This window comes from Carlito syrichta, unplaced genomic scaffold (genome assembly GCF_000164805.1).
Source record: "Carlito syrichta isolate Samal-C Ts95f unplaced genomic scaffold, Tarsius_syrichta-2.0.1 Scaffold309278, whole genome shotgun sequence".
Lineage (NCBI taxonomy): Eukaryota > Metazoa > Chordata > Mammalia > Primates > Tarsiidae > Carlito > Carlito syrichta.
The window spans coordinates 54,049-80,574 of NW_007253374.1; the positions used below are offsets into that span (position 1 = coordinate 54,049).

General features: G+C 39.5%; 1 protein-coding gene across 1 annotated transcript; it reads right to left on the bottom strand.

The window, feature by feature from the left end:
• Positions 1–1,816: 1,816 nt before the first annotated feature.
• On the bottom strand, positions 1,817–26,292 carry LOC103269492 (caspase recruitment domain-containing protein 8-like). Its single transcript, XM_008067068.1, is given in 5 exon segments — positions 1,817–2,041; positions 19,618–19,880; positions 20,013–20,242; positions 20,528–20,678; positions 26,196–26,292. Coding segments are annotated over 5 exon segments (966 nt in total).
• Between the last annotated feature and the right edge of the window lie 234 nt (positions 26,293–26,526).

A 26,526-nucleotide genomic window follows, 5' to 3' on the forward strand; every position in this document is an offset into this window, starting at 1 on the left:
TTCAAGACCAGCCTGAGTAACATAATGAAACCTCGTTTCTACAAAAAATAAAGTAGCCAGGCACATGCCTATAGTCACTACTCAGGAAGCCAAGGAGGAAAGATTACCTGAGTCCAGGAGGCTGAGGTTGCAGTGAGCTGTAATCATGCTGTTGCACTCCAGCTTCAGCTACAGGTAAGAGCCTACTTTTAAAAAAAAATGAACCTCAATGTGTTCTCAGTGGGTTAAAACTGAGTGCTGAAATCATTGAGTCAGTGAAATCTATACAAGGTATATAGGTTATGGATTGCCTCAAAATCATGTGGTTGTATATAAAAACCAGGTTATAGAACCAAATATGAGGTGTGATCCCCATTTTGCACTTGCATGTAGCTGATATCTATGTGTTGACAGGATGTGTATGATAAGGAGAAAGAGGTGATGAAAGCAGAGAGGTGGAAAGAATGTAAGGGTGTGGAGGTTATATGGGGAGTATGTGTGGAGTGTGAAAAGGAGTGTGAAGCATGTGGGGATATGTGCTCACACATACAGACATGTGTACATGCATTTATAGTCCTGGACTCTACCATGGGTGCCTGGACTTACAGAGTCTAAAATGTTGGTGTTGAAACCAAAAAAGAAGCCATAGGGTTCTATCCATTTCACCCTCTATCTCGCTCCTCCCAAGGAAAACTTGATGATGTTTAGGAACAAGGACTTCAGAGTCAGACCTAATTTGAAATCCTAATCCAATGCTCATTGACTGACGGATCTTATCCTCATGACATCGCTTTCTCATCTGTCAGAGGCTATTTCCTGGCATCCACAAAGGACTGAACACAGTGTAACCTAGGGCAGACAGTCAATAAGTAGTAATTTTAAAAAATTCTTGCCCATTTCTCAAAACTGATCTCAAAAGGAGATTTTACCTCAGCAATAAAATAATCTTTAGCAAAGCAATTTTAAAAAATACATTCATATCCTATGGCTTATTTATTTATCAGGTTATTTTGGGGGCTGAGGGAAGCATGAGGATAGAGTTCACAAATAATTCTGTTATTTGTGGTTCTTGGACTAATAATAGAGTGAAAACATGAAATTCTCAAGAGAATGTTTCCCAATGGTTTCAACCAACAAAACCTTTAGAAACATTCTCCCTTGTAAACAAATAATTAACCAGAGCTGGCCACCTTCCTGTGCTTTGTCCTGTGCCTTGAAAAAGGAGGCTGAGAATTGGCCAACACTCCCAGTAGGACTTGTAGAAAGAGAGTCAGGCTATGAGCTGGGTGTAGTTTGTCCTGTGGGGTTGAGGACATGTTTGAAAACTCTGTACCTTTTTGTCCTTAATACGAAAATCAATCATAATTTTCAGCATTATGGGGTCAGGTGTAACAATTTGAGATTTAACAAGTAACTATTTTGAAATTATAGAGCAAATATGTAGTATTTGTAATGAGACCTATGTCACTTTACAAATTATCTAGAGTGCTTCTTAAAACAAAAAGTTATTCTGAAATCTTACTCACAGTCATCCAACAATTTCCTCTCCTACTATAAGAAAGTTCCTGCTAAAAAGTCAGAGACAACCACTAACCAATTTTATAAGAATATTGCAAAGTTGGTGATTTTCTTAATGATGAAAGTAGTCTACTGCCGTTGTTTTTGCTTTTATTGTTTTCTTCTTGTAACTTCTCTAGCTTTATCCTGCTGATGCCTTTCTAGCTGTGTAGTTACTGCTGCATGAATAGTGTTGGAATTCTCACCACTTCCAACTGCTAGCTTCTCCATAGGCAAAAACTTGACTCTCTAAGCAATGACTGGCTACCTCAAGAGGATCTCAGGCTCGATTAGGAAGCTTCTTGTGGTTATCACAGCTGACATTACCATTGTCCTCCAGTATATTCATGGGCAGAGAAAACATAATGGTGGAATTCTTCTCGGAAGCTACAGTGGTCAGGGTCTGTAGGTGGCGCAGTTGGAGGGCCATGGGAGACCCAGCCTGAGCTATGGAGGCTGACTTCAGAGATTTGAAAGCATTCATCAATCCTTCTGCTGCAAGAACCTAAAAAGACACAAGTTAAAGAGTTCAGAAATAAAAGAGTACTACTGTGACCTGTGCTTTCTTTTTCTGAGTCCTTGTTGATACTTCTCTTCCAAGACTCCAAGTTGTCACATGAGTTTCATCTATTTACTCCTTTAGCAAGGATAAGAGATTCACATCCTAATGAGATGACAGAAGTTCAAGGTGGTGGCAGGCAGCAGGGAGGGGTATGTTACAAATTATAGATTCTAGGATTTCATTTTTAAAGAAAAATTAAAATGCTATCTTTAATGCAAATGAATACTTGGCATCTACCGTACTGATGCCTTAAAGCACTTTGGAGCCTCAGTACTCACTGAATTTGTTTGAAAGAAAGTCTGAAACTTAAGGCCTCTATCTGGTTTTTTGTTGTTGTTTTTACTTATCACAGGAGATGTTTTTATTTCATTCTGTTGCCACCTCAGTCTTATCTCACAAAGTGAGAATTGTTAGCCGGGCTCGGTGGCTCAACCTGTAATCCCACACCTTTGGGAGGCTGAGATGAGTGGATTGCCTGGGCCCATGGGTTCGAGACCCACCTGGGCAGCGAGACCTCATCTCTACAATTAATCAAAAAACAGCTGGGCGTGGTAGCGCATGCCTGTAATTCTGGCTACTCGGAGGGCTGAGGTGGAAGGATCGCCAGAGCCCAGCAGGCGAGGCTGTGGTCCCACGAGCAGCCACTGCACTCCAGTCTGGGGGACCGAGTGAGATTCCAACTCAAAAAAAAGTGAGAATTGTTTCCAGTACTGCAGATCTTGATAACAAACCAGCTGTGCAAAGAAGCACCTGCATCAGTTCACAAGTAAGATTTCAAAGAGGATACATGAGATGTCTAATCTCAGCTGATATCTGATACTTCAAGAAACTTATCCACATGGGCATGAAGGCTACAGATAACAGAATCAAGGACACTCGGGGCTAGGGTGCCCTTACATTTTGTAATACTAACCTGGATTGTTCTTAACCACCCCTTTTTAACATTCAATATACCAGAACAACGATGTTCAAAAGACAGGCTCCAAGCTGGCTACGTGCAAATCATCAGTTTTATAAAAATGTAGATTCCTGAGCCCACTTAAGACTGCTTCACAGGGACTGAAGTGAGGTCTGGAAATTAGTGTTTTGTTTTGCTTTGTTAAATGCTCTCTAGGGAACACTGATGTGGAGGTTCAATTGGAATCAACTTTACTAAGTTGCTCTTGACACAAGACCTGTGACCAAGATTTTTCTGGGTATAGTGAACTGCTCATTACCTTTTAATTCAGGGAAAATTCTCAGTAAAACTGCAAAAAGAACTCTTTTTCTTTCTTTTATTCTTATTACTATTATTTTTTGAGTCAGGGTCACTCTACTGCCCAGACTGGAGTGCAGTGGCATGATCACAACCCCACTGCAGCCACAACCTCCTGGGCTCAGGCCATTCATCTGCCTCAGCCTCTGGAGTAGCTGGAACTACCAGTCTGTGCCACCATGCCCAGGGTATTTATTTTTTATTTTTTCATAGAGACGAGGTCTCACTATGTTACCCTGCTAGACTCAAACTCCTGGGCTCAAGTGATTTTTCTTGCCTCAGTCTCCCAAAGTGCTGGGATTACAGGTATGAGTCACTGTACCTGACCAGCAACTCTTTTCTTAAGTTAAAAAAAAAGAGAAATCCTGGTTTTCCATTCAAGCTCTAGCCTTGTGGAACCCATCACCATATGGCTGGCCCTCCATGTGTAAACTGCACAGCCCTTAGTCTGACTCTGGCTTCACTTGTGACTTCAGCCTCTGCCACCATGGATCTCTGCAACTGCACCAGAATCCGGACATCTTTGATTTCCACATGGGCCTCCTGGATCCTCCACAGCTTTGTGGTATCATCAAGTAATTGTCTGTTTCCAAATCAAAAGAAAACAGCGGTCGGAAGACAGGTGTGATATGATGTAAGTTTCTGATATGTTTTATACTCACGAGATAAATAATTTTTTTTCTTTTGAGTTGGGATCTCACTCTGTTGCTCAGACTGGAGTGCAGTGGCATGATCACAGCTCACTACAGCCTCCACCTCCTGAACTTAAGTACCCTTCTAGCACAGCCTCCCCAGTAACCGGGCATGCATCACCACGTCCAGCTAATTTTTTGTAGAGACAGGGTCTCACTATGTTGCCCAGGCTAGGCTTGAACTCCTGGGCTCAAGCAATCCACTCACCTCAGCCTCCCAAAGTGCTGGGGTTATAGGGTTATAGGCATGAGCCACCACACCCAGGCTTTTTTTTTTCCATTTGGAGTAAGGTTGGGAAGGAAATAAGAATTCACTTTCTTATCATTATTAAGAATGTAAAGTGAATCTCATGAAGAATCCAGGAACAAATTTTGACAGATCTTTCAGTGAGCATCTACCAGCAGTATCCACTCCTAAATGATCCCAAAGGAAATATATGATATCCATCTAAATTTGAGCAAATATCCCAAGTTTGCTTGTCACCGATTTCAAGTAGAGATCAATGCATGGGCTTCTCAGACAGACCTCAATTTTGTTCTGGCTCTGCCATTTGCAGCTGTGAATTATTGGCTCAGTTTCTAAACTTCTCTGGTTCTCAGTTTCCTTACCTATAAAATTTTCCATTCAGGATTGTCATGAGATTCGGAGACTTTATATATATATCTCAGTACCCAGGAATGACTCAATGACTATTATTTTTGTGATATTGTGTGTCTATTTGACATCTTCCCTATGACCAGTTTTAAATAAGTAGCAAGGCATATTTTTTTGGAGCGGAATCAATCTAAAGTCAAAATGGAAATAATAGACACAGGGACACCAAAAGTGGGAAGGCAGGACAGGGGACAAAGGGTTCAGAATTTACCTAATGGGTATAATTTTCACTATCTGAAGAATGGGTGACCTGAAACCCAATCCCCTCCAGTACGCAATATGCCCATATAACAAACATGTGCTTGTTCCCCTTGAATCTAAAATAAAATTTTAAATGTAAAAAAAAAGATACCAAAAATATTATTTCCCTTTGTTAAAGCTTAAAACCATTGAAGACATCTTGCTGGTTGTTGGTTATTTTGAAGAGGAAGAATGCCTTGAGAAACAGTGAGATCAGAAGGGCAGTTCCTCTAAAAATAATGGGGCAGAAATCTATGCTACCAAATGGCCAGTGACCCCCTGTATTTCTGTGATCCCTGCAGGACCCCAAGAGATGGTGAGAGCTCACAAGAAGTAAGTGATCTGGCTACAGATTGGAAATTTTTGAGTTGTCAAATTCATGGGGTTCTAACAAATGATATGGGGAGCTATTACACAGAACTGACAGTACCTCAGAAAAGCTGAGTGCCTTTGCTCTACAGAAATCTTTAACATGCACCCTACAACAGAAGAAAGAAAGAAAGAAAGAAAGAAAGAAAGAAAGAAAGAAAGAAAGAAAGAAAGAAAGAAAGAAAGAGGGATGGAGGGAGGGAAGGAAGGAAGGAAAGAAGGAAGGAAGGAAGGAAGGAAAGAAAGAAAGAAAGAAAGAAAGAAAGAAAGAAAGAAAGAAAGAAAGAAAGAAAGAAAGAAAGAAAGAAAGAAAGAAAGAAAGAAAGAAAGAAAGAAAGAAAGAAAGAAGGGAGGGAGAAAGGAAGTTACTCAAACCTTCCTAAAGGAAAAGGAGGTATCTTGGTCTTAGCAAGAAGACTATAAATGATGCCTGATCACCTGTGACTTAACATATCACAGGTTCTAATGGTATGAAAGGAACAGAGCCTATATGGAGTAAGAGAAGAGCTCTCATAGACTGCATGTTGCCACTATACCAGGAGCTCGGACCAGGCTCACAGAGGTTTCCTGGACCAGATGGGAGGTAAGGCACAGAAGGAGAGGTACAGATGGTACTGGAAATCACTCAACTGCCCTTATCCTGACTTTCCTCCTCAGCAAACTTTGATTGGAGTGCCTAAAAAGATATTTATTCAGGAAAAATAATGTGCTTATCATTGTGTCCTCTTTCAATTATGTATCAGATTAAAATTAATAAACTGAGATTAAAACATGTCAATCCATTTCACACATTTTTGAATATGAGTTAGTGTGCCTGGAAACATGGACATGCAAAACTACACAGTGAAAGCCCAAAACTCAAGTGTCCATCAACATAACTACAACTCTGGGAGCAGGATTTGTGTCGTCCCTTAACCTGTGTACATTAGGCCTCTCTGCCATCTCTCAACCTAAATGGATGTTTAAATCATGACACAAGTTATATTTCATAGAATAGCTACTTTATCTGAAAGTGATACTCAAAAGCCTCATCTTGCCTGGGTGCAGCAACTCACTCCTATAATCCTAGCAATTTGTGAGGCCAAGACAGGAAGACTGTTTGAGCCCAGGAGTTCAAGAGCAGCCTGGGCAACAAAGTGAGACCTCATCTCTAATACAGTAAAAAAAAATTTTAATGCCTTATCTTTCCCAAAAATGCATGAAATATTTCCTATCATTTCATGTGAAATATTCTGTAATATTTTAAGAGTTTGAATAGGTTATTTCTTAATAATAAATCATGAATACTCATGAAATAGATAAGAAAATGAATGCTAGGATATTAGAATGGATAGATATTTTAATTTTGTAACTTTTTTTTGTTAAATAACTTCTCTCTCACACACACCAAAGATGTCTACAAGTAGGTGTCAGATATTCTCTTAGTTCTTCCTGGTGTGTGGAGATTTAATTTTTGCATATATGTCTCACTAGTAAACATTTCTTTGCACTGACAATAAACTTTTAGATCATACATGCCTGGCAAACTTCAAATCTGCGAGTAATGAGTAAACAAACTTCACAGAAAATGCTTTCAACAAGATGTCACAAACACATCAGCATTTGCTCTTGCAGCATTCTTAGGGGATCACATTAAAACTATCATTAAGCCAGCATTTCCTAATGTGCATAGAATGGAAAACTTGCTTGGAGAAATTGTCATAGGAAATAGTAACAGTAATAGACCTTATATGCTTTTTGTAAGTCTAGAAAATAAATATTAATAGAAGAGAAGACACCTTGGTGAATATATTTAAATGTTGGAATAAGGAAAAAACTTTCTAAGTGTAATACAAAAAAAATAGTCTTGAGAAAAGTACTAATTATATTTGACTACATGGAAATAATCAAGTTCTAGTAATGAAAACAAGAAAAACTGGAATAATTAGTTATACTGCATAAGTCATAAAAAAGATTGATATACTTAATAAAGTATGTTTCAATCCAATAACAAAGATAAGCACTGAAATCTTAAGTAAGCAAATAGCTTGCAAATGATGAATTCCCATTTTCCTATAAGAGACTTTTGTTGTTTGGGGGGGTTTTAGCATAAAATTAAGTTATAGAGTTTTAGTGTTTTCAAAGTCCTTTCATAAGGATTATTTGACTTTACTATTTTCTTATACAACACTCAGTAGATAGATAACTCAAAAAGCATTATTACCAGTTTAAATTTGAATAATCTAACGTTTAAAGATGTTTAGTGACTTGCTGTCAAGTGAATATAAGACATCAATGCCAAACACTAATTCCTACTTTTACTCTAAATTCAAGACTATTTTCCTGGTTGGAAGAACAGTGTGTTCCATGGGAACTACTGCAAAAAAAAAAAAGAAAGAAAGAAGAAAGAAGAAGAAGCCACCCTGTATTTTGTTTGAAGTGGGTTAAGAAAAAAAAAATACTTCCCTTGCTCAAATTATCCAAATTTGGCCCCAGTCATGGTAGCCCACACACACACACACAAAAGTATAGCTAATAGGCAGACATGCAATTTAATTTAGTTCTTCGTTAATGATTACTGGTTTTAAAAAGTTATAAAAATGAAAATTTGTGTAATTTGAAGAACTATTTGTATTCATAAGTTGTTCCCTTTGTAATCTTTGCTTAAACACCAACAAATTGCAACGATGACCAGTTAATTGACTCTTTGGCAGGACTCTGTCTCCAACACTGACACAAGCTGATGAATGCTTATATAACTGGGCAAGAGAGAAGCACAGCAAAAATCTGAATATTTCTGCAGTGCAGACACAAACCTTTTCATTTATCTCATTTATAACATAGGAAGAAGAGTTGGACCACTTGATCTCTAGGTCTCTCCAGTTCCAAAATATCATTTAGTTTTGAAACTTTGAATGAGAAAAGTCCTTGATATGGCTTTGTTAATTTTATTTTCAATAGCCTCTGCCCAAAGACTATTGACTTAAGAAAAAAATGTGGGGAGTTCCAGTAAGATGCCGACGGCATAGGTGGACTTGTGAGATTCTCTGAATGTGAGTTCCCAAAAAGACTCTTACTTTTCTTCCCCCACCCCCCTGCCCACCGCCAGCTGCACTGGTCCGTGGCCCGGGGGCCTTCGGTCCCACGCAGGGCCGGATATTGTAGCCCCTGGCTGCTGCTGCTCCAGTATACATGACTCCCACCTGTGCGGGAGTCTCGGGTCTCAGCTCCCCCTCTGACTACATCATCTCACCCAGCACCCAGCACCAAGCCGCCAGTCACCCAGGGAGGAACTGGACGCCTGCCCCTCAGAGATACCGGTCCCATTTCTGGCTGAAGTACCCTGTGAGGGGCCCAGGGCCACTCTCGCTGCTCACCACCTGCCCTTTGAAGCTTTGGCACTCTGGAGCTCTGGGCCCACCTGGCTGAGGTACTCAGCGTGCAACCCCATGCTTGTGTAAGGGAACAGCATATCTTAAGGAGGTGCTGATCGGAGGCTCTCAGCTCCAGAGGAGGGAAATCCCGACCCCCTCCTCCACCCGAGCCTGCTGGTGTCACCCCAGAACAGCACCCAGCTGTGCAGCTGATCCCCGGTGCCTCCCACACCACCACAGTCCACCATAGTGAATCAAACAGGGACCCAGATGAGTGGAGAGAAAAGATCCGCCAAAGTGAAGCTGCCACCTTGGCCATTCTCCAGGCAGAGATTTGCACTGCTGCGCCCACCTATCAGCATCCTCCACCTCGGTTCCTAAGGTAACATCGCTAGACAGGAGACAAAGGCCCTCCCCTGCTGAATCAGATGAAGGCAACATCACAGACCTCCCAGGCAGCAGGCTAAAAAAACAAACCCAAACTGCGAGTAAATCTAGTTGCCTGCAATGAAAGCAAAGGAAAGAGGCTGGAGATCAGAGCTGAAGAGACTTTAGACACTCAGAAAAGATTACATAGCTAGTCTGATCTCTTATTTGATTTTTGATTTTATCATTTTGACTGTTTGTTTTGCTCACTCTTGTTTGCTTTCTGACTTACACTATCTGTTTCATGATTTTATTGCTCTGTCTCTGTGTAGCTATCAGTATTCTTTAGGGAATTTTTCTTGCGTGTTTTTTTAACTTCTCTCCAGCCTTGTGTCTCTTTTTCACCTGTTAGTTGGTATGTATGTCTATTTTCCTTCTCACTCTTCTCTCTTTCTAACTTCCTATTGACTCCCCCTTCCTCCATTATTTTCATCTTTTGTACCTCCTTTTGATCCAGGGACCAAACCTACATTCATTCTGCTTCACAGACAGATTGTAAGAAATGGGTTCCAGTGTGCTCATACACCTGTTGGTGGATGCTGGAATCAGATATAGATTCTGAACCACAGCTTCCCCCTCAATTAAGTCTCAAAACTGCAAAAAGTACAGCCCGCAGCCCACACTCCAACCTCAAAAGTGAACAAAGCCAGAGGATTCTCATAAGGAAGAACAGGAGATTGCACAAGTGAAACAAAAGCAACCCCACCTTCCCTCAAAAACAGAATTAAAGAAGGGGAGGGAGAGGGGGAGAGAGAGAAAAATCTACATAAATGAAGAAAAACCAAAAGAAGAATATGGGTCTCTCCCAGACCCCTGGGAGGGCAGACACTGAGAAAACTGACTTCGGAATGCAAATAATGAAATGCCCCCAGAATGACTGAGCTCAGATCACAAACTTAGATATCAAGACATTAATGGAGAGATTAAAAAGAATTGAGGAGAGACAGGAAGAAACTAGGAAGGAGCTGATATCTGAGATAACAGTAATAAAGAATACTATGAATGAAATAAATAACAAACTGATAAACATGGAAAGCAGAATTACCCAAGCAGAAGAAAGAATCTCAGAGTTTGAGGACCAAAATACAGAACTAACCCAAACTCTTAAAACCACAGAAAACAAGCTCAAAAAGACAGAACAAAACATTCAGGAGATGAGCAATTACGTCAAAAGACTGAACCTAAGAGCAATTGGCCTTCCTGAGGCAGAAAGAGACACAGAGACCACACTGAAACAAACTTTCCATGAGATTGTTCAAGAAAACTTCCCTTATCTAATCAGTGATGCAAAAATTCAAGCACAAGAGATTCAGAGAACCCCTGCAAGACAACAAATGAGAAGACCAACTCCTTGACACAATAAACTGCCTAAACAAAGTAGGCATAAAAGAAAAAATCCTAAAGGCAGCAAGAGGAAAAAGGCCAGATCACCTACCATGGAAGACCAATTAGAATAGCAGCAGATTTATCTACAGAAACCTTGCAGTCTAGGAGAGCTTGGAGCCCTATCTTCAAAGTCCTAAAAGATAAACAATTTCAACCAAGAATAACCTACCCAGCCAAGTTAAGCTTCATCAGCGAAGGAGAATTGAAATCCTTCCCAGATATCCAATCCCTAAGAACTTATGCTGCCACCAAACCACCTCTACATCAAGCACTTAAGAAAGTACTAAACACAGAAGAAAAGGAAAAATGAACAGTGTTCATCACAAGACTACAGGAAAAAGAATAAAATACACATGAACCAACACCAAAACCAAAAGAAAGACGAAAAACCAAGTGGAAGAACAACAACTCTATAAAAACTCTATGATAGGGACGAACTCTCACATTTCAATAATTAGCCTGAATGTGAATGGACTAAACACACCAATGAAAAGACATAGAATGGCAAAATGGATAAAATATCACCAGGTAACAATATACTGCCTTCAAGAGACCCATCTCAATAGAAAGGATGTGCACAGCCGGGATCAGTGACTCAGCCTGTAATTCCAGCTCTTTGGGAGACTGAGGTGAGTGGATTGCCTGAGCCTGCGGGTTCGAGACCAGCCTGGGCAACTTGGCGAGACCTCATCTCTATAATAAATCAAAAATTAGCTGGGCGTGGTAGCGCACACCTGTAGTTCCAGTTACTTGGAAGGTTGAGGCAGAAGGATAGCTGGAGCCCAGCACGTCAAGGCTGCAGTGGCCGGGAGTGGCCACTGCACTCCAGTTTGGGTGACAGAGTGAGATTCCAACTCAAAAAAAAAGAAAAGAAAAGAAAGGACGTGCACAGACTCAAAGTAAGAGGATGGGAAACAAATTTTCAGGTGAATAGAACACAAAAGAAAGGAGGAGTCACAATCCTAATTTTAGACATAATACCATTTAAGCTTTCAAAAATTAAAAAAGATACAGAGGGCCACTACATAATGATAAAAGGTTCACTCCGCCAACAAGAAATGTCTATCCTAAATATATACGCACCCAACATATGTATGCCAACTTTCATAAAGCAACTTCTAGGAAATCTAAAGAAAGATATTGACTCTAACACCATCATAACTGGGGGCTTTAATACCCCACTCACAACCCTAGACAGATCATCAGGACAAAAAATCAACAATGAGATCCAGAAGCTCAATGTGACTCTTGACCAAATGGACTTAATTGATACCTATAGAAAACTCCATCCAAAGACCACAGAATACACATTCTACTCATCACTACATGGAACGTATTCTAAGGTCAACCACATACTTGACCATAAATCAAGCATAAGCAAATTTGAAAGGACTGAAAATTTACTATGCACATTCTCAGAGCACAGTGGAATAAAAATAAACATTAACACCAACAAGGTCCCCCAAAAATCCACAAAGACATGGACACTAAACAGCATGATGCTAAACAACTCCTGGGTCAATGATGAAATCAAAACAGAGATCAAAAGATACCTGGAAACAAATGAAAATGAAGAAACATCTTACCAAAGTCTCTGGGACACCATGAAAGCTGTAGTAAGAGGGGAATTTATATCCCTACAAATGCACATGAAGAAAATGGAAGGATCACAAATTAACAGCCTAACAAGCTACCTAAGGAAGCGGGAAAAGCAAGACCACAAAACCCTAATTTCAGCAGAAGAATTCAGATCACCAAAATAAAAGCCCAAATCCAGGGCATAGAAGACAAAAAGGTAATACAAAAAAATCAATGAAACAAAAAGCTAGTTCTTCAAAAGGTTAAACAAGATCGATGGTCCCCTAGCTAGACTGACCAAGAAAAAGAGAGAAAACACCCAAGTAAGACAATCAGAAACACAAGAGATGAAGTCACATCTGACCCTGAAGAAATACAAAAGATCATTAGAGACTACTACGTACACTTGTATGAAACAAACTTGAAAACCTTAAGGAAAGGGAGGACTTTCTGACATCACACAACCTGCCTAGGTTGAAACAAGAAGAAATTGTAACCCTAAATAGACCAATAACAATCAAGGAAATTGACTACATATAAGAAAACTACCTACAAAAAAAAGCACTGGTCCAGATGGCTTTCCAGCAGAATTCTACAAGACGTTTAAGGAGGAGCTGATACCAATCCTACAAAGGTATTTCAGGTGATTGAAAAATGGTACTCTCCCCAAATCATTTTATGAAGCTAACATCACATTGAAACCCAAGCCAGGTAAAGATCCAACAAAGAAAGAGAACTGCAGGCCAATATCTTTGATGAATATAGATGCTAAAATTCTCAACAAGATCCTAGCAAACCAGATTCAACAATACATCTCAAAAAAATCCATCATGACCAAGTAGGGTTCATCCCTGGGATGCAAGCCTAGTTAAACATTTGTCAAATCATAAATGTAATTAAATACATCAACAGATGTCAAAACAAAAACCACATGATTATACCATTAGATGCAGAAAAAGCTTTTGATAAAATCCAGCACCCCTTCTTGAAAAAAACCTTCGAACATCTAGGCATACGGGGAACATACCTCAAAAGAGTAAAAGCCATCTACGAGAAACCCACAGCCAGCATACTCCTAAATGGACAAATATTGGAACCATTTCCCCTGAAAACGAACAAGACAAGGATGCCCACTCTCACCCATCCTATTCAACATAGTATTGGAAATCCTGGCTCGAGCAATCAGAAAAGAGAAGGCATCAGGGTATCCAAATAGGAAAAGAGGAAGTCAAGTTATCTCTCTTTGCAGATGACATGATTGTGTACCTTGAAACCCCAAGAGAATCTGTCAAAAACCTCCTTACACTGATAAAGGCCTTCGGCAAAGTCTCAGGATATAAAAAAATGTGGAAAAGACAATCGCATTTCTTTACACCAATAATAAACAAACAGAAACCCAAAAGAAAAGCACAATTCCATTCACAATAGCCACAAAAAAATGAAATACCTTGGCATCTTCCTAACCAGAGACAGGAAAAACCTTTACAATGAAAACTACAAAACATTGCTCAAAAAAATCAAAGATGACACAAACAAGTGGAAAAATATCCCATGCTCATGGGTTGGAAGAACCAACATTGTGAAGATGTCCATCTTACCTAAGACAACCTACAGATTCAATGCAATACCCATCAAATTACCAGCAACATTGTTCTCAGACCTAGAAAAAACAGCACAGGAATTCATATGGAAACACAAACATCCAAGAATAACCAGAACAATCCTCAGCAAAAAAACCAAAGCAGGTGGTATCACATTATCAGACTTCAAGCTTTACTATAAAGCTACAATCATCAAAACAACTTTGTAGTGGTATAGGAACAGGCATATAGATCAATGGAATAGAATTGAGATTCCAGAAGCAAAACCTCAATTTCTCAACCAACTCATCTTCGACAAAGCCTCCGCCACCTACCACGGGGGAGAGGAGAGCCTATTCAGTAAATGGTGCTGGGAAAACTGGTTGACCACATACAGAAGATTGAAACAGGACCCCTATCCATCCCCATGCACAAAGGTTAACTCCAAATGGATCAGAGACCTAAATGTAAAACCTCAAACCATGAGAACCTTAGAAAATGAAGGACATACCCTCATGGAAATCGGAACTGGCATCCAATTCCTGAACAAAACCCGAAACCCACAGGTCATAAGAGAGAAGATAGACAAGTGAGACCTTATTAAACTGACAAGCTTCTGAAAAGCCAAAGAAACCATCAAGAGAGCAGGGAGACAGCCTACAGACTGGGAAAAAGTATTTGCCAACTCCAGGTCTGACAAAGGCTTTAAATCTTGCATCTACAAGGAACTCAAATGTGCTGAAAAGAAAAAAACAAACAACCCCATTATAAAATGGGCAAAAGATATGAACAGACACTTTGCAAAAGAAGACATCCGAGCAGCCAGCAGACACATGAAGAAATGTTCAACCTCACTAATCATCAGGGAGATGCAAATCAAAACCACACTGAGATACGACCTAACTCCAGTCAGAATGGCAATTATCAACAACTCAAAATGGCAAAAAGGGAACATTTCTGCATTGTTGGTGGGAGTGTAAACTAGTGCAACCTCTGTGGAAAGCAGTGTGGCGATTCCTAAAAGCTCTAAATATCAACCTCCCATGTGACCCCGCAATCCCCCTACTGGGAATATACCCTGAAGAACTCAAATCACTCTATAAAAAAGATACCTGCACACGTATGTTTATCACAGTATTGTTCACAATAGCAAGAACCTGGAAACAACCATGCTGCCCATCAAAAGAGGACTAGGTTTTTTAAAATGTGGTACATATACACGATGGAATACTACGCAGTCATAAAAAAGAACAAAATCATGAATTTTGCAGCAACCTGGATGGAACTAGAGTCTATAATACTAAGTGACCTCTCACAGAAACAAAGATCCAAGTATCACATGTTCTCACTCATATAATGGACCTTGAACATCCAATGTAATGCTATAAGAAAATGACTGACAGTAGTGGTAAACTATGGGGGGGAGGGAGATGGGATTAACAGTAGCAAATATCTGTCTGGGCATGGGGAAACACCTCTTATCAACAGGGTGCCTGAATGAAACATATTTGTATACCTAACCCTTAACTGTACCCCACAACATCATAATAAAAAATATTGGTTAAAAAAAATGTGGTACATATACACAATAAAATACTATGCAGCCATAAAAAAGAGCAAAATCATGAATTTTGCAGCAACCTGGATGGAACTAGAGTCTATAATACTGAGTGACCTCTCACAGAAACAAAGATCTGAGTATCACATGTTCTCACTCATATAGTGGACTTTGATCATCCAACGTATTACCATAAGAAAATGACTGATAGTGGTGGGAAACTATGGGGGAGGAGGGAGATGGGATTAATGGTAGTAAACATCTGTCTGGGGACGGGGAGACAACTCTTATCAACAAGGGTGCCTGAATGAAGCATATTTGTATACCTAACCCTTAACCGTACCCCACAATATCATAATAAAAAATATTGATTATAACAAAAAGAAAGAAATAGAAATCCCAAACAAGCTAATAACAGACAATGAAACTGAATCAGTAATAATAAAAAATATATATCTCAACGACAAAAAAGAAATTCAGGGCCAGATGAAGTCACAACCAAATTATATCAAGCATACAAAGAATATCTGAACCAGCCACAAAAAATCGAGGAGGAGGAGATGCTTTATAACTCCTTCTATGAAGTCAATATCATCCTGTTCCCAAAGCTAGACATGGATATAACAAAAAACAGTAAAACTACAGGTCAATATCCCTACTGAACATAGATGCAAAAAGTCTCAAAAAAAAAATTAGCAGGCCGGGCTCAGTGGCTCAGCCTGTAATCCCAGCACTTTGGGAGGCCGAGGTAAGTGGATTGCCTGAGCTGGCGGGTTCGAGACCCACCTGGGCAACTTGACGAGACCTCATCTCTACAATAAATCAAAAATTAGCTGGACGTGGTAGTGCGCACCTGTAGTTCCAGCTACTTGGATGGCTGAGGTGGAAGGACAGCTGGACCCCAGCAAGTTGAGGCTGCGGTGGCCGGGAGCAGCCATTGCACTCCAGTCTGGGTGATGGAGTGAGACTCCAACTCAAAAAAAAAATAAATTAGCAAACTGAATACAGCAGCAAGAATGATTAAACATATGCAAATCAATAAATGTGATGATTTACATCCACAAAATTAAGGACAAAAAATCAAAAAGCCAATTTTATTTACAATAGTTCCAAAAAATAAAAATAAAATACTGAGGAATATATTTAACCAATGAGGTGAAAGATCTTTGCAAGGAAAACTATAAAACATGGATGAAATAAATTCTAGATGATACAAACAAATGAAAAACATCTCATGTGCACAGAATGGAAGAACCAATGTTATTAAAATGACCATTCTTCAAAAATCAATCTACAAATCAATAAATTCTATATCAAAATATCAAAGTTATTTCTCACAGAATTAGTGAAAACAATCCTAAGACTCATACAGAACCCAAAAAAAGGCCTACTAGCCATAGTTATTCTAAACAAACAAAAAGAAAGTTAGAGACATCGTATTATCTGACTTCAAATTATATAAGAATAAAAAAGTTTAAAAATAAATCATAGTACTAGTATAAAAATAGACACATAGATTAATGGAACACAATAGAGAACCCAGAAGTAAAGCCACATTTCTGTAACCATCTGACCTTCCACAAAATTAGCAATAATATGCACTGAGGAAAAGACACCTTTTTCAATAAATAGTGCTGGGAAAATTAGATTGCCACATGCAGAAGAATGTAACTGGACTCCTATCCCTCAGCATATACAAAAATTAATTTAAAGTGAGTTAAAAATTTAAATGTAAGACCTCAAACTATTAAAATCCTTGAAGAATACCTAGGAAAAACTCTTCTGGACATTGGCCTAGGCAAATAATTTATGACTAAGATCTCAAAAGCAAATGCAACAAAAATAAAAAATAGACAAATGAGACTTAATTAAATTAAAAAGCTTCTGCACTGCAAAAGAAAAATCAACAGAATGAACAGACAACCTGAAGAATGAGAGAAAAGACTTGCAAACAATGTATCCTAAAAGGAGTCTGACACACAAATTTTAAAAAACTGAAACAATTCAACAAGAAAAAAAGATCACTAAACTGGGCAAAATAAATGAACAGTCATTTTTCAAAAGAAGACATACAAAATGCTGACTGAAAAACTACTCTACATCACTAATCACCAAAGAAATGAAAATTAAAAGCACAATGAGAATCATTTTACACCAGTTGGAATGTCTGTTATTAAAAAGTCAAAAATTATAGATGCTGGCAAGGAAACAGAAATGGGAATGCTTAAACTGTTGGTGGAAATGAGAATTAGTACAATCTTTATGGTATACAATATGGAAATTTCCCAAAGAACTAGAAATAGATCTGCCATTTGATCTGACAATCTCATTACTGGATCTACCCAAAGGAAAAATGAATGATTATATCAAAAAGACACCTGCACTCACATGTTTCCCACATCACTATTCAGAGCAGCAAAGATACGGAATTAACCAAAGTGTCCATCAATGGATGAATGAACAAAGAAAACGTAGCATACACAATAAATTACTATTCAGTCATAAAAAAGAAGGAAAACATTTCTTTTGCAACAACATGGATAGAACAAGAGGACGTCAGCTTAGGTGAAACAACTTTAGAAACAAAACATCAAATACCACATGTTCACATATATGGGGAAACTGACTAATGTCTACACATAGATGTGTGGAACAATAAATATTGGAGACTTAGAAGGGTGACAGGATGTGAAGCTGGTGCATAATGAGAACTTACTTAATGGGTACAATGTATATTATTTTGGTAATGGTTACAATAAAAGCCCAGATGTAACCACTACGCAATATTCCCATGTAACAAAACTACACTTGTACCCCTTTAATGTTTACAAGCTTTAAAAAAAATGGATAAACACAAAAAATTTACATGAGAATTGGTTGGAGCTTATTCATTTCCTGTCCACTGTGGGAACTGTCATCTTTATCATCCAGATTTAAATGTTTTCTTGTTTTTCTTTATGTCTACATAATACTCCATTGTGTATACCACATTTTCTTTATCCAGTCCACTTTCGATGGCCAGTAGGTTGGTTCCATGCTTTTGCTATTGTGACTAGTGTGGCAATACACGTGTATGCGGGTGATTTTTTTGTAGAACGATTTATGTTCTGCTGCATATATTCCCAGGAGAGGAATTGCAGAATTGCATGAATTTTGCAGCGAACTGGGTGGAGTTGGAGACAATCATACTCAATGAACTATCACAGAAACAAAAAACTGAATACCGCATATTCTCACTTATAAGTGGGCCCTAAACATTAGTCACATTAGTACAAGGGAGGGATTCGCAACCACTGAGCACTGCTAGGAAAGGAAGGGAGGGAGGAGGGTGGGAAGCATGTGACAACACAAAGGGGACCTGGTCCACTCCGCTGGAGTGAGGGCCAGCGAGAAGCCCAGATTTCACCTGCCTACAGCTTACCTGTGAGGTTAATCCTCACATGTACCTTACATCTCTATAGTAAAATAAATTTTTTTTTTTTTGAGTTGGAGTCTCACTCTGTCACCCAGACTGGAGTGCAGTGGCCGCTTCTGGCCACCGCAGCCTCGACCTGCTGGGCTCCAGCGATCCTTCCACCTCAGGAAGTAGCCGGAATTACAGGCACGTGCTACCACGCCTGGCTAATTTTTTTTTGTTTGTTTATTGTAGAGACGAGGTCTCGCCTGCCCAGGTGGGTCTCGAACCTGCGGGCTCAGGCAATCCACTCACCTCAGCCTCCCAAAGGCGCGGGATTACAGGCTGAGCTACCGAGCCCGGCTAAAATAAATTTTTTTTAACAAAACAAAATAAATCTTTTTCTCTTGTATTGTATTTAAAGTACCCACAGTCACTCACCACACTAAATATTCCAAGGCATACCTCTGCCTCTTGATATTGGAATGTGGGGCATTGGGCAGCAGAACAGTAGAACTTAATCAAATCTTCCTCATATACTCTCCCTGCCGAGGTTGGAGGAACAGAAGTGAGACTTGATAAAGAAATAAACCCACAGTGACCAGCACATCTGTTTCATCACTAACCCAGGAGAGAGTACAAGACTATCAGCCTTTTGCAAATGCATTGAAGAGAGATGTCACTGAATGGAAAGAGGGTGACTGCAGAGAGGTGAGTGTCTGAGTGTGTCACTCACATATTATCCACTGAAAATTTGATGATAGAATCTGTGCCGCTTATTTCCCCAAAAGTCTCCTCTGACTTTCTCCTTCTCCTTGAAAACCAGAAAAGTGAAGTTCCCTTTTCACTAGCACCGAACTTATCTAGAAATTGTTACTCAAGGGTCAGCACCTGTGCTCATGGAAGAGCGACTCTTGCTTCTCTCAATAAAATTGAGCCTTGACTTTTCCATTCCACAAGGGGCTGGAGGGATCAAGGTGATAATATGAAAATATAATTCTCGCATACGATCGCCAAAATTAGTCAGCCTTACCTTCATTAGCAAGGTGTCACTGGGGACAAGGTACACATGGAATTTGATATCTTCGGGGTGGGAGTGAAAATAGACCAATGTGGTGCTTGTGATGGGGACAGAGAGAAAGGTCCCCCTGGTGATCCTCAGCAGGAATCCCATCTGAGAGAAGCTGGGGTTTTCCAGGACAGCATGGAAAGGATTCACCCGGGTTGGCTGCTCCAGGACCATCCCTTCATCCTCAAAATGGGCAACTAGGAACCAGGAGACGTCGACCTCACCTGCTTCAGGAGAACCACAAAGGCCATGAGACAGAATGCTCAACCCCCACAGCCTCCTCTCACCCCCAAACCGCAACAGCTATGAGACAGAATGCTCCCCAGCAATCCCCACAGCCTAATCTCACCCCCCAGTACCTTGGAGGGAGATGAAGGGGGGAAGGCGGATTTCAGCAACAGCCCCCTCTGGTTCTGTGGTGATGTCAAGCAAGGGGCCGGCCACCAGCCACTGTTCATTGTGCTGCAGGTCAAAGTCCAGGCGCAGACTCCAGAAATCTAACACAATCTTTATGGTCACTGCCATCCTCACCATGAAGCCAAGGCCCGTGACTGACCAGAAATAAGAGCCAGCAGTGGAGAAGTGAATGCTGAAAGGAGCCAGAGTGATAGGTCATGATGACAGAAGGAACACCAGGACTTGGATTTAAACAACAGTGTGTAGATGGATGTCGTGTTTGGGGTAAAACAAGGGGCTGTGACTTTTGCTAAATCAGAAAATAAAATGGAGAGTTCACTAAACTCTCTGGGCTCCGATTTTTCTGCATTCTATATATGTAGAAATTAAAATACCAACTTGATGGTACATGAAATAAACATGTGATTAATAAATTCTAAGGATCAGCATCTAAGTCATCAGCATCTTCTGCTCTTACCTATATGTGTTTGTGCTTTCATCAATCACTTCAATATTCACACATCCTTCAGGTCCCAGAAACTAATAGTCTTTACGATCTTGTTCAACCTCAAGATACAGTTCAGGAGCAACAGAGGAAACTATTTGCTCCTCCTCTGAGCAAATGTAACCTGAAAAGAAAATGCACATGTGAGATGTACATAGCTGGAAAATGTGTGTCCTGACAGAGTTCTGGATGCTGAATTACAAGGTGCTGTTGGGATAATAGGTAAAGAATTCGAACAAAAAGGGACCAGAGCAGAGGGCTTTGCCTCTTTGAATTCAGATAAGAAATGGCACATGAATGTTCTTTTTATTATTAAAATTGTACCACCAAATTCTATAAGGTTTACTGGGAAGCCAGGTTGGACACTTATGGTGATGGGCACCATTTGCCTGGGACTGAAACCAATGTGGCTTAACTTCTATTGGTTTCAAATAGCTGGGACACCTGCTGTTGAAGATAGTCCAGGCCAAAAAAAAAGGACCAAGCACCAAAACTGAAGAGGCAGAAGAATGCATATTCTTCCTAGCCCTTGCCCTTGTACCCAGCCACCATGGATCATCCTCTTGTTTCCTTGAGAATTTCCGTGCCCCAAGAGTGAGAGGCTTAAATATCTCCATTCAAACTGCACAGTGCACTGTGGTAGAGGTAAGATATATCTCTTCTGATCATCACTGCACAAAAGACTTCACAATTGTCTTCACATAAAACCACAGAACATTTCCATCAACACACACCCTTCACTCCTTCTCCCCATTAGCCCATTACCTGATTCTGGGTTCTGTGAAGATTCTGGTCTTCTGATATGCTGGCAAGTGAAGTCCTTGTGTTACAAAAATATGGAAAATATCAAAAATCAGTCGATAAAAAATAAAAGACTATGTTATTAAAAGCTAGAGTTGTGCTGTCTGAAACAGTAGGCACTACTCAGGGGTGACTATTTAATGTCAAATTAATTAAACTTAGTTAAACTAAGCATTTAGTTTCTAAGTTGTACTATCCACTTTTGGAGTGCTCAATACTTATATGTCACTCATGGCTATCATATTGGGTGAGCAGAATAGAACATTTCTATCATCACAGAAAGTTATCTTGGTTTTTGATGGAGAGACTTTTAAGTAAATTTATGGATAATAGAACTAAGGAACTCCCAAGAGCCAAGTGTGTCTTGACATTTCACCCTCCTTTCCTTCTATTATTCCTGTGTTCAAAGTCACAATAGCCAATTTCTTTGGCTTAAATTGCTCCCATTGGCATTATATAATGCCGAAACTGAAAAACTGAATGCATGCATTCATAGCTGTGCTTCCATACTTGACCACATCTAGGAAACTTTTTTTTTAAATATTAAAAACCATCCAATACCCAGTTCTCAGCCCAGACCTCTTAAATCAAAGGGCAGAAGGTGGGACCCAACCACCAGTACTTTTAAAGATTCCCAGGTGATTCCAATATTGAGCCATCATTGGATCCATGATCTATAGAGAGAGCCATTGGTTCATCAAGCACCAGATGAGAAAAATCTGCCAGTAATACCTTCAGGACGAAGACAAAAAACTCAATCCAATTCTCTTATAAGGGGAATTAGAGGGCAAGAGTTCCAGTAGCTAAGAGGGAGCATGATAAAATAAGAAATGAAAACATTTACTTCTATGGAACAACTGTTACTTCATAACAAAAGTAGAAAAATAATTTCTAAAGTTCATGCAGAACTAAAAAAGAGCCCAAATAGCCTAAGCAATTCTAGCCAAAAAGAACAAAGCTTATTACCTGACTACAAATTATACTACAAGGTTATAATAACTAAAACAGCAAGATACTGGTACAAAAATAAGCACATTCATCAATGTAACACAATAGAGAACCCAGAATCCAGAATTAAGCCACATACCCACAACCAAATGATTTTTGACAAAGTCAACAAAAATAAACAACGGGGAAGAGCACCTTATTCAATAAATGGTGCTGGAAAAATTAGCTAACCATATACAGAAGATTAAAACTGGACCCTTACCCCTCACCGTACACAAAATTAACCCAAGATGAACCAAAGACTCAAACTATAAAAAGTCTTGAAGAAAACAAGAAAAACTCTTCTGGACATTGGTCTCAGGAAATAATTTATACTAAGACCTCAAAAGCAAATGCAATAAAAACAAAGATAGACAAATGGGATTTAATTAAACGAAAAAACTTCTGCACTGCACAGAGTAAACAAACTACAGAATGGGAAAAATATTTTCAATTTATGCCATTGATAAAAGGCTAATATCCAGAATCTACAAGGAACTCAAACCACTCAGCAAGAAAAAAAAACTTATGTACACAATTCTGACTTGTACCCCACAATTTTAAAATTAAATTAAATTTTAAAAAAGAAAACAAATTGGAAAAGAGGAAAAAGAGAAAAAATAAATTTAAAGCTAACAATACATAAAATGGTCACACAAAAAAGAAAAACAACTCCATTAAAAAGTTGACAAAGGATGTGAACAGACACTTCTCAAAAGAAAACATATAAGCAGCCAACAAGCATATGAAAAAGTGTTCAACATTACTAATCATCAGTCAAATGCACATTAAAACCAGAATGAGATATCATCTTACTGGCAAGTCAGAACAGCTGTTATTTAAAAAGTGAAAAACAACAGATGTTGGTGTGGATGTGAAGAAAAGAAAGCACTTATATACTCTTGGTGGGAATGTAAATTAGTACATCCTCTACAGAGAACAGTGTGGAAAGCTCACAAAGAACGAAAAATCCAACTACCATTCGGCCCAGCAGTCTCACTACTGAGTATCTACCCAAAGGAAAATAAATCATTATGTAAAAAGAACACCTGCCCTCATATGTTTATTGCAGCACTATTCACAATAGAAATGTCGTGGAAACAGCCTAAGTGTCCATCAGGGGTTGACTGGACAGAGAAAATGTGGTATATATACACCATGGAATTGTATGCAGCCATACAAAAGAATGACATCATGTCCCCTAAAGTAACATGAATGAAGGCTATTATCCTAAGTGAAAGAACTCAGATGCAGAAAATCAAATACCGCATGTTTTTACTTATAAGTGGGAACTAAACAATGAGTACACATGGGCATAAAGATGGAAATAATAAATAATGGGAACTCCAAAAGGGAGGGGGATGTGAGGAGGGTGAGAATTGAAAAAGTATCAATTGGGTGTAAAGTCCATTATTTGGGTGATGGTTACAATGGAGGCCCCAACCTCATTGTTTCACAGTATGTCCATGGAATTTACAGAAAACAACAATACCCTGAGGGGGAAAAGAAAAAGACAGGTAGCTAGATACGTGGGATTAAGAGAAAGGCTCTGTATCTCTTTTCTCTATAGCTCTTTTCTCTGTGGGTAAGGCAAGCAGTGAGAGAACCTTGGGCACCCACCCTAAGACTTGGTGCTGACTTAGCCACAGAGTAGGGTAGCCACATGCAAAGCACTAAGAGTAAATATTCCATTTTATATTCTTTCTCTTGATGCATGTGCATGCTGGATTCTGTTGGCTGGCTGAGGATAGGACTTAGAAGATGGGAAGAAGCTAATACTGAGCTGGAGACGGCTCATCCCAGGCCACAAGGGCCGATGGTCATATCCCAGAGATTTGGGGAACAGGTTGTTAAATACAACCATTAGTAAAATCTAATACTATAAACTAAAACTTATATAAATCATAATAAAAACAAAGTAAATGCTTCACATGTTTTAATTTCTAGTTATTTTACTACACTTTACTGTAGACTATGTTGTTATAGTTATTTATGTCTGTTGTATCTTTGTGGTGAAACTAGAACCATGGACTGCTGAACATGTCTTCCCAACTACATAATCAAAGACATCATGTTGGTAGTTTGAAATATGCCATGATGGAAGTATTGACCCCCATGGAAATTGTCAAACACTACAAATCGAGGATTTCCCCTCTTCCCTGGTGTGAAACTTTGACCAGCAGACAACCTCAGGGACCGCACTCTGACTTTCAGCCTCATCATCAATGAATGTCCTAGAGAATTAGATTGGTTTCAAGCACTGTTTAACACTCAGTTGATATTGTCACAGTGTTTGATTGCATTACTAACTTTCTGAGTATAGCTGCCCTAGAAACCTCCATGAAGAAGAGCTGGTTTGAATAAGGCTTGATTCAGAAATGTCTATATGCATTGGTAATATTGCATAGGTCATTCATTCTCCCCTGATTCCTATGAAAATCACCTAAATTCCTCTCATTCCCATGATCCTTCATGGTATTGAGAAGCAGCATCCAATGCTGTCAGCTTTTCCCACAGAATACTTTCCCCTACCTGGAAGCTATAACCTTGGATGACTGAACTTCAGAAGAATGTAGATTGTAGAATGATGACTCTGCCTCTGTTGAATCTTCATGATGTGAAAAAGGATATATGATGCCCATGCCTCCTCTCAGAAGACGACAATGGTATAAATGAGAATGTCCACTGAAAAAACCATAATGGGATTTGTACTACAAAGATAGGGAAGGGGACAGGTGGTGGGACAGGTGGTAGGACAGGTGCTGTAGGAAGATTTTATGTTAATAGATATAGACCACAAACTTTGTCTTAAGGAACGTCTTCCCTTAAGCCCTCATGACTCCATCTCACTTCTCATTATATCAAATTTAATTCAGTGGCATTGAGCACAACCACAATATTGTACAACCATCATCCCTACCCTTTTATCGAAATTTTTTTATCATCCCAAACCACAGCTCCATACTCCTCCCCCCAGCCCTTGGCAACTACCATTCTACATTCTGTCTCTATAAATTTGACTGCTGTAAATACCTCATATAAGTGAAATTATACAATATTTGTCTAAATTGTTTCTGTCTCCCACTAAATGCTACTCTTTCCATTCCAGAAAGCTGCACTTTTTTCAATCCTCAATAACTAGTATTTGCCACAGGGTTCAGTTTCATAATAGGTCAATATACGTGTTGACCTAAACAACCTTACTGAGAACAGAATTTAAGGGAGAATATGAGGTTCCTAGTTTGTATTTCACTTTCACTCATTGTTGGTGCCAAAGACAGTGGAACCCTAGTAGGAATGACTGAAATTCCAGGGCATAAATGAGATTCGGTATGTCTACAAGAACCCATGGAACAGTAGCGCTCCACTTCTGCCTCTAGATAGTGAGGGGTGGTGGGTAAAACACACCAGAGAAATGCAAAGAGGGGGGAAAATGATGGATACTGCTCTTCTATTTGGGGTCCTTATTCAGACATGGAACATGCTAGATCATTTTCTCTTCCTCGTTCTGAAGGACTGAGCTGGTCTCTGGCCAGCAGGAATCAGAATTGAGGTTAGGGTGGACATGGAAGCCCCAAGAGTTAAGCATTTAAAAGCAAAGTAAAAAGCTTGGGGTCAGGAGTAATGAAGTATCCACTGGACCAAGATCTTCACTGACCAATGTGATAGCCAATAGCCTCACAAGTCTATTCAAAGTTAAATTTCAATTAATTAAATTTGAAAATCAATTCCTCATTTGAGCTAGCCAGACTTCAAGTACTCAAAAGTCACACGTGGCCTGTGGATTCCATATTGGACAACACAGATGGGGGACATTTCCATCCTGGTGAGAATTCTATTGGACAACACTGACTTTGGTCATCTGCTACAGTCCAGTTGACCACAGGGTTCTGCTTTGAGCTATCTGGCATTGGCTTAAATACAGTGGTTCTTTGAGTTTTACAGTCCATGGCCCCATGTCCAGAATGGTGAGACACATCACTGCCTTGAAAAATTCCATGAAGAAGGGGTAGATGATCTAAGCAAGACGGGAATTTCTGTGTTCAATGGTGAGTGTCACTGCCCTCAAAATATCCCATGAAAAAGGGGTAGATGGGCCAAGCAAGACTAGGAATTTCTGTGTTTATTAGCAATATTTTTAGCCTGGTAAATATTGCCTGGTAAAAACTGTACCTGCACTTTAT